Here is a 15,704-nt window from a genome sequence, read left to right on the forward strand (position 1 = left end):
CCTCACCCTATAACCTCCCAAGTTTATCAGCCCAGACACCAAAGCCACATTGGCAAGGACTGCCCCAATTCTTAACAGATTGCTCCAACCTCCCAAAACATCTGTGCCTCAAATATTAGTCACTGCACTTCTCACTCAAACATAGCACAATTAAGAATTCCTGTGTGAGGTCAAACTTACTGGCTCCATCCTTAATACTAAGACCTTTATACCTTATTTTTCTTCAACTGAATAATCTTTAGTTCTTTCATATACACAGCCCAGTCTCTGCAATCTCTAAGTCAAAAAAAAACCCTCTGAATCACTATGGAAATAAAATTTTAAAAGCTGTTCCCAATTTGGATAGTTATCTTGTTGTCATAGGAAAGTTCTAATCATTAAGGCTACAATATTTTTTTCCAGGAACACTATAAGTAACATATACTCCTATGAATCCTGCCTATCCTGTTAGCCAATAAACAGGTAACAAAGGAATCCTATTCCATAGGCTCTCTAAGGGAACTAAAATTGTAATCATCTATTAATGGTAATTCTCTGAACTAAAAAATTGGCAAAAAATTTGTAACTGGATTCTCTGGTTAGAAAATAGGGTATTTTGATAACAAGACAGCAATCATATCCTCAATTTTCAAAGAACTGGAATGCAAAGATATTTTCCATTAAAGCTATAGTCAATATAAGTATATAAATCAAGCTTTCTTCGATTATGCCAAAGGCACCTGAGGTTTAGTGACTGCATTGCACATGTATGTACACACACACACACAAAATGACCTTACATTTCTACAGCACTTTAGTCCAAAACTAAACCATCCTCCAAAGTCCAATATAGTTGCTTCCTCCATGAAGCCTTCAATTAGCTCCTCACCCATACCTAGCCCAGACAAAGTCAATCTTCTCTTCCTAAAGATTCTCAGTTGCTGGAGCACTCCTTTGAATTTATCAGTTACTTATATACATACTCTTTATACACTCTGCAACGTTCCCAATCCCCCAAAAGAATGTAAACTCCTTAAGGGCAGGGTCCATTACTTTGACTACTTGGTTCTTAGCACAATACTTTTTATATAGAATCACAGTAGATACTTGGTAATTTTAGGTTTAGTCTCATTTTACAGATGGGAAAACAGAGGTACTGGGTTGTTTACCCAAACCCACCATAGGAAGTAGGACTAGAACACAGTAAGTCTTACTTTTCACCTAATGCTACCTATCCATTGGAATTTATCTGTAGCATTTTTTAACTTGCTGCTTTAGGGTATTAAAAATGAAGGTACAATTTAAACTCTCAAGTTTAGACCTTTCTGAAAAGGGACAAGTGCAGCTACCTTCTTCAAAAGCAAATAGATCCTTGGCAGCCACAATGTAACGTGTTGCTACACAATTGTATGGTGTTTTCAAGCTATTTTATTATTCTTTGTGGGAGAGAGACAAGGTTTCAAAGAAGAAACACAACCTACACAAACAGGAAGTAGCTTTAAAATTGGCTTCTGGATCCCCCAGTCACTTCAAGACTTCATGATCATCTGTAAGTAATGTATAAAATCCAGTTGTCCTTAAATATTAATGTCTGAATACATATGTAAGACTAATAGCCATTCTTCAAAAGATAAGTAATCAAAGGATGTGAACAAACAGTTCTCAAAAGAATTGCAAAGGAAAAAAATGTTCCAAAAATCATTACTAATACAAATGCAAATCAAAACAACCCTCATGTTTCACTTCACATCTTGCAAATTAGCAAAAATGACAAAAAATGGCGACCGTCAAAGTTAGGGGAGGGAAGGTTTGGAAGGCTACCCACTCTGCACTACTGGTAGAACTGTAAAATAGTACAACCATTTTGGAAAGCAGTTTTTAATTATGCAAATAAAGCAACTAAAATGTTCATACCCTTTGAAATAGAGAGACTCCCCTCACTACTGAGTTTATACCTCAAGGAGGCCATAGATAAGGGAAAAAGTCCCCACACACTCCAAAATATTTGTAGTAACACTTTTTGTGATAGTTATGAAATTGGAAACAAAGCAGATGCCTATCAATAGGGGGATGGTTAAAAAAATTATAATACATGAATATAATAGAATATTACTGTGCTGTAAGAAATGCGGGTGATTAATATAGGGAAGCATGGAAAGATCTACATGAATTGATGCAGAGTAAAGTAAGCAGAGCCAAGAAAACAACATATGCAGTAACTACAATAATGTAAATGGAAAGAATGATGATGCACCCCCCAAAAAAATCAAAAGTAAATGTAACAAAATTATGAAGATCAAATAACAAAATTATGAAGATCAAGCAGGTCTCTAATGAAGACACCCTCAGACCCCTAGGTAGAGGTGGGAGGTCCACAGGTGTTACTTTTTACATGTTTTCAATATATCAATCAATTGCACTGACTTTTTTCTCTCTAAAATTTGTTCCCCTCTCTGGGAGGGGGAAAAGGAGGGATACTTGGGATAAGTATCATATATAAAAAAAGAAAGTATCAATAAAATGCATTTTGAAAAGAAAATTCATGTGTATGAGGAATACTATTATACTCCCCAAAAGAGAACTGTAACAAAGGCTCCTTTCCCTTACAGTAATCAGGGAACTAAGAATTGTATAAATTTATTAAATGATCACTTGATCAAAACTACTAAATGACAAATGTTTGGGTTTTTTTTTTAAGGGAAAATTACTAAGAGTAGGCTCCTGCTCTCATTTACCCATGTCTACCAGCATTAGATCTCAATCCTATATTATTTAAAATAATTATTCATAAAACTATTTTGCAGTTCGCACTGTTCTGGTTACAAAATAGCTTCTACTTTTCTGGGACATAATTTCATTTTGTTTAGCCAAGAATTCATTAAAGAAGCTATAAATAACCTCCTTTAAATATTTAGTCATGAATAGAGGGTGGACTGGCATTGATGACTTATTTTAGTACTAATGCAGCCTGCTTTTTAAAAAGCCACATTTTAGCCTGCATCAAGCTAATGATTAACACTTGCAATGTAATTTTCAATACATTTAAAATACATTTCGGTTCATTCTAGATAGTTGTGTTAAAAGTAAATATTTTACTTCAGTTACTTACTGCTAGAAAAGTAACCTCAGAGAAGGAAAATGTTTAGAATATCAGACCACAAGAATTCCTTCAAGAGAATCTCTTCAGGCCTTTTAGTCAATTCTTCTCTTTCCCAACATATGACCCCCAATTAACAATTATTGGAAGTTACATGCATCAGGGAAGAAAAGTGACTATGGAACTATAAGAACTTTAAGTAGACAGTGTACATCATATATAGTGGATATGTGAATAATAGAGCTTCAATATTTAGCCACAAGTTACAAAATAAAGATTTAGAGACCATAGATTTCATAATTTTTTTTACTTGAAAAATTCTATTTTACAAAATACCATTTTTCCATCAAAGAAACTTCCCTCTACAGTAAGTAGACAGTTTTTCTGCCTCAAAGATTGTTACATTATAAGAGAAATTACTAGAAGGGGAAAAGAAACAAATTTTGAAACAGCCACCTATTTGCAAAACCTACAACAATGTAGATACAAAACTGTCTTTAAAATGCTAAAGCAAGTAATGAAATATAATTGTTGAATCCATTTGAAATTTTTAAAGTTTCTTTAAAATGGTCCATATGGTATGTAGAACATCACAGCTGGTAAAAAACTGCCTGTACTTAGGTTGAAACACAAAAACAATGCATGTGAATAGTATTCTTTGAAAAATAATTCCAAATGCTGCTACTGCATTCATGAAGCAAACCTAGACAAAGGTACTGACAGCATACAGAGAAATTAACAAAATAAAGCGAATATTCAAGTATTCAAACATTTATTTTTAATCTTTTTAAATACCACTGATGAAGAGGGAAAAAGAACTTGCTGCCAAAATAACATTGGATGCACTACTCCTAACTACATGTAACTGACATTCATAACAAATTGCAAAACTGTGCTTTAAGATGCAAATTTCCATTTTCTAGGCAGGCCTAGTTTCTCTGTTGCAATCTGGCAGCTTTGAATTTTGAAATCCTTTTTGTAGTTTCTTCTGATACTTCTGACAAAACTTCTTTTCGTTCAGGTATGGTTGGTAACACAGGATGCACAGTGCCTGGGTGTGGTATTACGGGAGATAAAAGTTCCTTTTCTATTACAGTTCCAGAAAAAGCCTATAAGGAAGGAAAAAATCAAGATGAAACAACAAAATGCAAATGTGCTAAGTCTCTAAGGTCCATATTATTTTAACCAAATGAACTACCTTTAAAAAAATCAATGGCAATTTAACATATATAGTCAAAATTTTAATTAAGTTTAAAACAGAATTCTTTGAACAAGTTCTATGTAAGTATCCTTAAAAACACCATCTTTAAACATTCTTAACTATAAATTGCCTTTTATAAAACTGAGGCTACATAATTTAACACACATACACAGGGGAAGTTTCATCCTGTAGTATAAAAATGTATTTTTTGAAAACTACTCAATGTTTTTAAAAAACTTTTTATAACTTGGTAACTTAGCCTTCTTCCAGCTGAATTTTGATAGAAGTTGCCAAACCACAAGTTTTGTTTCCTTTTCAACCAAAGGTGAGAAATATTACTTAAGCCAATTATATATTATACATAAAAATGAGCACTTCAAAGGAAGTCTAGGACTGCTTTGTGGAAAGTTCTCAAAACATACTCTTACTTTTTATGGATTTCTTTTAACCAGAAGCTATTTCACAATATGAGCAAGAACCTATCTATTATAATAAAAACTTTTGAGAAACAGCCAAAATTCTACATTAAACAGATAATGAAAACTTACTTTGAAAATATCTGCCAGAACTATGAACTAATCCTTTCAGTGTTGAATTTTATATCTAGATGATACTACTACCACTACTGCTGCTACTATTACTACTACTAACTAATAACAACAATTAGCATTTATATAATATCTACTAATTGCCAGGCACTGATTTTCATTTGATTCTCACAACTCTCAGAGTAGGGTATTATGCCCACTTTGCAGTTAAGGAAACTGAAGAGGGAATCAAAAGTTAAGTTACTTACCGAAGGTCACACATTTAGTAAATCTCTAAGGCTGAATTTGAATTCAGGTCTTCCTGATTCCAGGCCCAACGTTATATCCCTGTATCACTTAGCTGCCCCTAATACTACTTACTCTGACAGTTCCACATGAAAAGCAAAGCTAATACAAATGAAATTTAAATAAGTTCCTGATTTTAGTGCTATCCCCAAAATTATGAACTACTTCAAAAGTTTTAATTTTTTGAGTTTTGCAAAACAGCAAAAGTAAATGCTACTTTCCAATTCCTTAGAGGCCCTAACTTGTTAAGGTACTATCTAAAGCACAGGTAGACCATGAGTTTAAAAACATTTCTTATATAATTCCCTTAAAAACTGAATGTACCAGTCACTCAATGCACAGTAGTACCTAGCTACAAGAAACATGCACACATGCATGTGTTTTTTATGAAATCAGACAGAAAAACATACTTCAATACTTAAAGAATCTCGTGTCAGGAAAATTAGGGTCCCTCCTACACCTGAGTAGAATCTTCATGAGTGTGGTGGCCAAAAAAATTTGTCATCTGATAGCCAACCTTCTTAGGGTAAGGCCTCTATACTTAGCTAGACTGGTTCTTGAGTACCATGATTCTTTTCAGGATCAATATATAGTTTGGTAGGACCTACCAAAGGCTAAAAATTCCACTAAAACAGCCCTCAAAAACCTCACAGGCAAAATGAGTCCTCAGAAGAGCATATTAGTAGAGGAACACAGATGTATTCTCATATAAATGTGTGTATATACATGTACAGATATGTATGTACATGTGTGCAAGAAAAAAATATTGATATACATGGGTTCAAGTCCTGAGTCTCACATACAGTATGAACATACCTAGGAAAGTAAAATAATACAACCTTTCAGTGCCCTCAGGCAACTAAAACTACACAATACAGGTCAGTTGCTGGAAAGTATGCAATGTCAGATCCAAGTTCAATGATTTTCCTAAATGTCTAGGGAAAAAGAAAATCTCAAGTGCATCTAAACAAAATCCATTAAGTGAAATTTAAATAAAATATTATTTCACCTTGTACTCTATTTTTACATAGGACACAGGTCTAATTTAAAGAGTCTAGGTAACCAATTGATAAATGGTCAAAGGATATGAACAGCCAGTTCTCACATGAAGAAATTAAAGCCATCTATAGTCATATGAAAAAATGCTCTAAATCACTATTGATTAGAGAAATGCAAATCAAAACAACTCTGAGGTACCACATCACACCTATCAGAATGGCCAACATGACAAAACAGGAAAATGATAAATGTTGGAGAAAATGTGGGAAAATTAGAACACTAATGCATTGTTGGTGGAGTTGTGAAATGATCCAACCATTTTGGAGAGCAATTTGAAACCACGCCCAAAGGGCTATAAAAACGTGCATACCCTTTGACCCAGCAATAGTACTTCTAGGGCTACATCCCAAAGAGATCACACAAACAGGAAAAGGACCTACATGTACAAAAATATTCACAGCAGCTCTTATTTGGTGGCAAAGAATTGGAAATTGGGAGGATGCCCATCAATTGGGGAATGGCTGAACAAGTTGTGGTATATGAATGTGATGGAATACTATTGTGCTATAAGAAATGATGAACAGGCTGACTTCAGAAAAACCTGGAAAGACTTGTATGGTCTGATGCTGAGTGAAGTGAGCAGAACCAAAAGAATCTTGTAAACAATAACAGCCACATTGTGTGATGACTAATATTGATAAACTTAACCCTTCCTGGCAATACAAGGATCTAAGACATCTCCAGAGGCCTTGTGATGGAAAATGCCATCCACATCCAAAGAAAGAACTATGGAAGTTGAATTACTATTTTTTTTCTCTTCTGTCGAGTTTTGTTTCCTCTTTCTGATGGTTCCTCCTATTGGTTTTAATTTTAACTTACAGCATCACTAATGCGAAAACATGTTTAATATGAATGTAAATGTATAGCCTATATCAGATGGTGTGCCATCTTGGGGAGGGTGGTGGAGAGGAAGGGGGAGAAAAATTTTAAACTCAAAAGCACATGGAAGTGATTACTGATAAATCAAAATAAATTAATAAAAAAAATCTTAAAAAAAAAAAGAGGGTCTAGGTAAAATGGTCTTTTAGAGGCACTTCTTCCACACATTTTTATACTGAAATTTTAAATAGTCTAATAAAGTACTCATCTATTAATGTAGATAAAAATATACATTGTATGCATATACACAGAAGTACATATACACATACACACGCACCAACATATATACATAAATATACTGGACAAACAATACAAACGGATGAATTTGACCCAGCACTGAAGATAAGAAGAGTGGGCTAGATAAGATAGTCTTTGGGAAACCACAAAGCTCCTTGAATGACCTCAAACTTTTCCCAAAAATAAAAATCTATCTTTTTAATGCCAATATTCTATAAATACTATTGTATGGCTGAAAGTTATAAAACATTAAATAAATACTCAAAACCAGTAAAAAATGAATATTACCCAGAGGACAAGAGAGAGGAATATGGTGGGTTTATGTTACAAACAAGCAACTAAAAGGAGAATTGGAATAAAAGACGTCATCACAGAAATGGGTGATCAAAAACAAACAAACAAACAAAAAAAACCAAAACAAAAAAAGGGGATAGGTCGTATAGAAAGAGTAAAGGCATAACTTATTGACAGTTGGTTTGTTCCAAATGATATCCTCAAAATGTCAAGGAGAACTGAGGAAGGCTCTCAGTGGCAAAATTGTGGGAGAACAAGATTAAGTTGTGACCTGCACCATCAGAAGATATTTCTGTCTGAAATATCAGATTAGAGATCCAAGTACTCTTGAGTTAATATTAAGAAAACTAGCCTTGGGGGCAATTAGGTGGCACAGTGGATAGAGCACCGGCCCTGGAGTCAGGAGGACCTGAGTTCAAATGTGGCCTTAGATACATAACACTTAACTAGCTGTGTGACTCTGGGCAAGTCACTTAACCCCAACTGACTCACCCCAAAAAAAAAAAAAAAAGAGAGAACTAGCCCCGAGTAACTACAATCTGTGAAGATATATATTTTATTAGCAATTAAAACTTTTTCAACAATAAAAATAACATGCAATATGCTGAAGACATTTGGTAAAATTGTAGATTCTGACATCTAAAGATATTTTTAGCATCTAGTTCAACTCCCCTCCCCTGCAGTGACAGGTGAGAAAACTGAACCCAGAAAAAGGAAATGACATTACCAAGATCCTTGAACTAATGAATTTTATAACAACTTTCATCTGTAAGCACCTTTATAAATTCTACTTACTAGGAAGAATTCTTACTTCAAATTTTCAAATATTTTAAGGTAAAATTCAGAACAAAGAAGAAATTTACTTAGTTCTGAACTCTTTCTTTGACACTTTTTAGCTATTAATTTTTTATAAAGTACTACCAAAAAGGTCAAGAAAAATTTAGGCCCTATGACTACAGCTTTAAAAAAGAAAAATCTTATCTCAAATGAGAGGTTAAGCAATGCCATGTCCAATGGATAATGACTGGTGAGGATGTAAGTGCAAGGTTTAAGGCGTCATAAACAGTTAAAAAAAAAAACTATCAAAAAACTATCAATTTTCTTCAAAAAAAAAAAGAAAAAGTTAAATAGAATAAGATTTGAAGACTGAGAATTCACAACACCTTACAAAAGAGGGCAGTCTAACAAGGCTGAGTTTTAAGACAAGTCCAAGAATTGACACTGTACAAGTAAGGGCAAGTAAATTATCTATCACTGAAAAACAGGGACCGTACCAATTCAGATTCTCCTTATCTAATAAACACGCTGATGATTTTACATAAGGACCATGCATAACCAATCACGTGTTAGAAAACGATACCTCAAGCTTTCCTGACAGGGGTAACAGCTTTTTCTGTTGATTTTCTTGCTCCTCCAAAATGCCTTCACTGGCATCAGGGCAGGCAGCTTCATCCTGACTAAGGCTCCTCATCGCTCCTCGTCGGTCCTCAAGCTCAGCAGCACTGCTTTCACTGGTGTCACTACACACACTATTCTCTCTGCTCCGAGACTTCAAAATTGATTTACGAGGGACATATTCTCCATTTACAACATCAACAAAGACTCTATGACATGAAGGAAAATACACACTTTAACCTACTTAAGAATCTCATGACAATTTTTTTTAAATCCTAGTATTTCATAACAATTTGAATTTACTAGTCCAACTTTTAATATCCAGTAATTTTTATAATTATGGTTCATCTGAAACTTGACAAATATCTCAAAATGTGTATTTCATTATTTTGAAAAGGCAGAATTTCTATCCTAATGCAAAATGGCATACTTTATAAACATATTCTAAATGGCAACAACTTCATGTGTAACAATTTTAGATACTTCAGATAATACTCAGACACCTGACAATCTTCACCATTTTATAAACGTAGATCATGAAGATCAAAATAAAATCCTTATTTTTTTAAACTTCAAGAGTTTCTTTTTAGCCTACTAACAATGAGGTACATATTTTGGGGTATTATCCCCATTTTAGAGAAGGAGACACGTAAGCAAGTGATTCCCAAGATCACAGGGTTTTAGCAAGTATCAGAGGCGGGGTCTGAACACAGGTCTGCCAGGCTCCAAGTGCCATAACTCAATCTATAGCATCACACTGCCTCCCAAATACCCCAATAAACAAACTGGAGGAATTAACTACAATCAACTTCAACTCTGTAAAAAGGTAACAGATGAAGAATCCATGTATCTCCAGCTTAGACACAAGATTCACTCAATTGCATCAATTGAGAACGTTTACAAAAGTATCACCCAAGTGAGGAAGACACCACACAACACTCTACGACCGCCTCTGATTAGAGGCTCTGGCCAATCACCAGCTCCTTAAGGAACCTTCAGAGTGCCGGGCCAAACCCACAAGAGCGCCTTATCTTTCAGGTGATTACATGGGTGGCCCCATGTAATACACACACCACTTTTCCTGTTAAAAGCACAACTACAATAAAGCAAGGAGGGGAAATAAGCCCTTTAACTATAAATCATGTACCTATAAACATCAGCAGGAGTCCTGATATTGGGAAGTTCTGGAATAGAATGGCTACTGTTGCCATTGCTATTCCTCCGTTTACGTTTGGCTTCTTCTTTCTTTTCACTGAATTTTAAAGTAGTATTTTTCCCAGTATTTATTCGTACCTATACACACACACACACACACACACACACACACGAAAACAAAAATAAGAGAGTATAAATTGAGATCTATATAGTGAAGATAGGAGTTTGTGAAATGTAGTACACCAGGGTAAGTTATGAATAATAACAACAGCAGCAGTGTCAATTCCTATCTTCTGACACTGCATAAAATTCATGTGCTTTAACACAAAGGGTCAAAAAAATCCCTACCATAGTAGAAAAGGTTCTGAGACATATACCACATCCCTAACATAAATATATGTATTCTTTAATCACTCCAGGAACTTAACTTCCAATTAATTTATTATTACATAAAAGATACATAATGCTTGAGCTTTTAAGTTTAACATTTAACACCATACCATTACTTTCTGTACAAATTCATGACTTCAAAATTCATGAATTTCAAAATGGAGAAGACAGGAAAAGGAACTCACTGATCAAAAGAAATATTCAATCAGAATATTATCAGGTTTAATGCATGAAAAAGTACAAGCTGTGACAAATAATTCAATTACTAAAACTCCAGAGTATAAAAAACAGAATTTTACATTTCAAAGTATTAGGGTCTGGTCAGGAAGAATTTAAGATTAACACATTAAAAACCTCATAATCCTATTCTGGATTTACATAGTACTTTATAAATCAATAACTACTTACTAATAATGCAATTCCCTGCCTAATTTTAACACTAGGAAACAAGGAGAGTTGGAGTTAAGACTAGAAATGCTACATGCAAATACATTCAAAATTTGTTTTTCTAATCAATCCATACTCAATTTTCCATAGATTTAGTATAATTACATTGTTTTACTTCAGAATCTTGAACTTAGGAAATGAGCCCTAGGAATACAGGGGACACCTTGTAAAATTACTGGTTTGCTACCTTAAGAACAATATAAGCAAAGCAAATGGATCATCATGTTTTATTTGGAAATACAGGTAACAAATCCAAAAGCTCACATGGCTTCCAGATATACTTTACTAGTTTTCTGCTAGGCTGTGACAATTCTTAGAGATGTTTTGACCTAAGAGAAAGCACACTAAACTTGGGAAATAGGTAACTTGCTTTCAAGCCCCAGGTTTGCAATAGAATATAGGTGTGACCATAGCCAAGTCACTCTCCTGCTCTGGGTCTAAGATGCCGCATCTTCGAGATAAGATGAACTCAATAATCTCTAAGGTTCCCCCCAACTTGAAAACCTTTAAAATTCAAATAGAGGTTTAAAGATGTATCCATTTATTTCCAAATGGGAGAGGAAACTAAATTCACCATAAAATTTTCCACTACTTGCTGATTCATTTTTATACATCAAGTAATAAAATTAAAAGTTTAACTAAGTACAATTAAGGGAGACTCTTGCAATTTTCTAAATTCACCAATACAACTACCTTAACAGGACTATCTCTGACATTTTTAGCATGTCCTCTTTACAGAGACAGGATTGTTACCTCTAGAGGTCTTAAGTCTCTTCAGGTCCACATAGCCCCGTATTTAGTTGGAGGTATGAATCTAATGAACCAATCCAAACAAATTATTTTTACGCTAAGTGAGAAAAACTAGTCTAATTGTTTTAGAACTCTGAAATGTATAAAGAAACTGTATCTCTAAATACAAATAAAATTACAAATTATATAATTAATATTCTACATTGAGAATAAGTAAAGCATACAAACCCTCTTAGGTTCAACTGTATGGGAAAAATATATAGTTGGTACACAATTATCTCCAACTCCTAAACCACCATCATCATCATCATCATCATCATCATCACCACCACTACCATCATCATCATCACTGTAAGAACTTGAACCATTCATGTGACCATTAAGTAACTTCGAATCTGTAATGTCCTTTTGAAAACTGCCCTGAGTAGGAGAGTCTGCTACTCTGTGTTTCACAGTCACAGCTGTCTTTTGATCTTCCTTCTCCTCTTCAGAAGAGCTTATATCATCTCCATTTACAAACACAGTATCAGATTTTCTGTAGAAAAAAGAAAAAAATGATAAAATATATACATAATTTAACATTAAAAATATATAGTAAAATTGATAACAAACATATATATTTAAATGTGTATCATAAATACAAATAAACTTAACTACACACACATACTTTTGTGGGTTGATATTTAATAGATTATACCTGAAAATTCTATGTATCATTTTCTACTTATGATAAGTAACCAAGTGCTTAATTCTTCCAGAGAATTAAGAACTGGGCTAGTGTGAAAAAGCAATCTGGAGTTACAACTAACAAATCACTAAATTTTGTATACCATCTGACCCACTGATACTACTAGATACTCAAGAGAACAAAGAAATAGAGGAAAAGGGACTATATGTACAAAAACATTAACAGCAGTTCTTTTTTGTGGTGGCCAAGAAAAGAACTAGAAATGAAGGATAACCCATTAATTAGGGAATGGTTGAACAAATTATGCTATATGAATGTAATGGATTTAATGTGCTATAAGAAATGATGAAAGATAGTTTCAGAAAAATCTGGAAAAACATGTATGAACTGATAAGAATGAAATTAGGGGAACCAGGAAAACCAATAATATCAACACTGTAAACAACCAATAATCAGGATTATCAATAAAAACAACACAGGAAAAACAAACAACTTTAAAACACTTAATATCTTTGATCAACTCAATGATCAGCCCTGATTATAGAGGAACCTATGGTGAAACAAAATACCCACCTCCTGAAAGAGAGGTGATGGCCTCAGGTTGCAGAATAAGATATGATTTGGGGCATGACCAATGTGGGAATCTTTTATACTTAGCTATGCATATTTCACACAAGGGTTTTCTTTTTCTTTTTTTTTCCCCAAGATGTTGGGGTGGGGAGAGAAAAAAAATTGTTAATTGAAAAAAAATTACTAAAAGAAAAAAAAATCATTAAGAGCTGGAAAAATACCTTGTATTGGACATTACTGGTGTTCAATCACAATTTAGATAGCTGTCTGTTCATTAAGTACACATTTTAAATATTAAGGTTAATACTGTCCTCATCTTTGACTGACAGATAAGAGATACATACACTATAGATGGACAAATGTAATAGCAAATTTTGAATATCAGTGAAAATAAAGTTAGTTAAAAAATATAAAATACAAAAACAAAGTGACTGAAAATAAAGATGTTATTTTTCTCCCATTCAAATTCAAGGACACCAAGAATCCCAGGTTGAGAACCCTTATGCTAAAAAGATTTTTTAAACTATATCATCAATTAATGAAAAATGCCCAAGAACACACGAACTAAACTCCTGGATGACTTATAAAAAATCCCTACCTCATGTGGATTGTGTCCTATTTTTCAAAGAAACTAATTACTGCATATATTCCATCATTTAAGTAAAATAAAGTAGGAGCTTCTGTGGTAAGAGACTTCATTTAGCACTTTGACAATTCTAAGTGGGTGCTAATGTGTGTTTTAAACAGCCACTTAGTAAAGTTTCTCATATATAAACACCTGACCAGATTATTAGTAGTCTGCTAATTAAACAGAAATTTTGACAGAAAGAAAGCACAGTTAAACATTTTATAGTAGCAAACATATTCAAAGCCATTATTCTTAAAATTCAAAGAGAAATTGCCCAATGCTATGTGAAAAAATTTTCTATAAAACATATGGGATATCACTATGTCATATTTGGTCTATATTCTTATATTCTAAGTAAAGATGGCAAGATTATCATTTTGAGGCAAAATTTGCCTCTACATACTTATTGAGTTCTCCCAAAAGATCTTCTTGTCTTTCCAGTTCATCGAGTCGATCCCACAGTTCCTTCTCACTGAGGAAACTACCCTTGGATTTTGGATCATCTACAAACTCTGCTTCAAAAACATCTGAAGTTTTTGGTCTTGAATGTGGTCTATGAGCAGTTCTGTGCTTTCCTGTGGAATTAAGATATATCTTTAGCTAAACAAAAGGTAACCAAGAAGGAAAAAAATGTTAGTAACTATACTTTTTCCCCCAGACTTCTTAATTCTTTTTCAAATCTCATTTTGTTAAACACAATATCCACAGGAATCAAACAGCCTAGGAAGATCTCAACTGGTTACAAAGATTCAAAGGAAAGAGAATTTTTCTAAAGAAATGTGACTATAACACCATTCATTTAGATTAATTTTGGAACCAATCCAAATAAATTTCATTATATAAGTACTAAAGACCTTGTTAATATGTAGTTTGATAGATAAGCTAGCCCCATAGCACAGAACCTTTATACGAGCACTATAGTGCTCTTTATAAAATGGAAAGTACTCTAAAACTAGTATAATTAGTATGATCATTTCAATTTGAACATGGCTTTATTTCAACTAAGTTCTATCAGTTTCTGAGGAAATGACACTTTGCTGAATAAAGTTATTTTAATCTTACCTGTTTTTCTTTAACCGAATCAAGACTTTGAAGAAAATGAGAATCATAACTAAATCTAAGCTACTAGGTAAATATGGGGTATTTCCAGTTCATCTAAAATCAAACTACAAAACTACTTGCTGAAAGCGAAAGTACTATCTTACATTTTATAGCCTTGCTATGGTCTGTTAATATTACTATCCTAAAACATCTTTTGATTTGTATACTATATTAAATGGAAATCTGAAAACATTAATGGAAATTATGATACTTAACTTATTTCTCTCTATGACCTTCTTAGACTTATAAATAGCCTTTCGATGCTAATTCCTTTCTGAGTTTTCACGTGTGGAGCCACAATCCAGGGACAGCATGGTACAATGAAAAGAGTATTCTAGAAAGTTACTAACTATTCATAACCTATGATCTCACTCCTGGGCATGCATACATGTACATATGTATGTGTATATATGTACCACACACACACACACACACACACACACACACACACACATATCAAGGAGATCAAACATAGACCAAAGAGCTCCACAAGTGATAAAATATTCACAGTAATACTTCTGTGGCAGCAAAAAATAAATAAATAAAATCCTACAAATAAAATAAGTGCTTATTTATTGGCAAATGGCTGAACTGTAGTAAATGTAATAGAATAAAAATTTCTAAAAATGAGTATGAAAAACTTAGAGACACATATAGAACAAATTACATGAACTGATGAAGAATGAAGTAAGCAGAACCAGGAGAAAAATATACACAATAACTCCAAATAAAGAGAAGTGTAGTTTTATGGGTAAAAAGTATTACATACAGAGTTGCTGAATTGATTGGGTTTGGCCTATTATTCTTTAAAACAGGGAGAAAAAGGGAGGGGAGGGGCAGTACCAGTGAATAGGCTTAGTTATGAGGAAATGCCTATGATGTGAAAAAATAAAAAAGGCACTAATAATTTTTGTTTCAAATGCCCCTGGTGCCATCTACCTTTTGAGTTTAAGGCCAATTTAGGTTGTCTTCACTAAGCTGGGCATTAACATGGTGAGGCC

At 33.6% G+C, this 15,704-nt stretch overlaps 1 protein-coding gene across 1 annotated transcript in view; it reads right to left on the reverse strand.

Moving 5' to 3' along the window:
* Positions 1 to 3,831: 3,831 nt before the first annotated feature.
* The window catches only part of URI1 (URI1 prefoldin like chaperone), a 66,352-nt gene continuing 54,479 nt past the window's right edge, over positions 3,832 to 15,704 (reverse strand). Inside the window, exons 7-11 of the mRNA XM_027867691.1 lie at positions 14,006 to 14,177; positions 11,945 to 12,251; positions 10,122 to 10,267; positions 8,940 to 9,183; positions 3,832 to 4,185 (exon numbers count right to left, since the gene is read on the reverse strand). Of these exons, the coding sequence (XP_027723492.1) occupies positions 4,006 to 4,185; positions 8,940 to 9,183; positions 10,122 to 10,267; positions 11,945 to 12,251; positions 14,006 to 14,177 (1,049 nt within the window). The 3' untranslated portion in view covers positions 3,832 to 4,005. The remainder of the gene's footprint in view (positions 4,186 to 8,939; positions 9,184 to 10,121; positions 10,268 to 11,944; positions 12,252 to 14,005; positions 14,178 to 15,704) is intronic.

Source organism: Vombatus ursinus, unplaced genomic scaffold, assembly GCF_900497805.2.
Source record: "Vombatus ursinus unplaced genomic scaffold, bare-nosed wombat genome assembly UNPS02014786.1, whole genome shotgun sequence".
NCBI lineage: Eukaryota > Metazoa > Chordata > Mammalia > Diprotodontia > Vombatidae > Vombatus > Vombatus ursinus.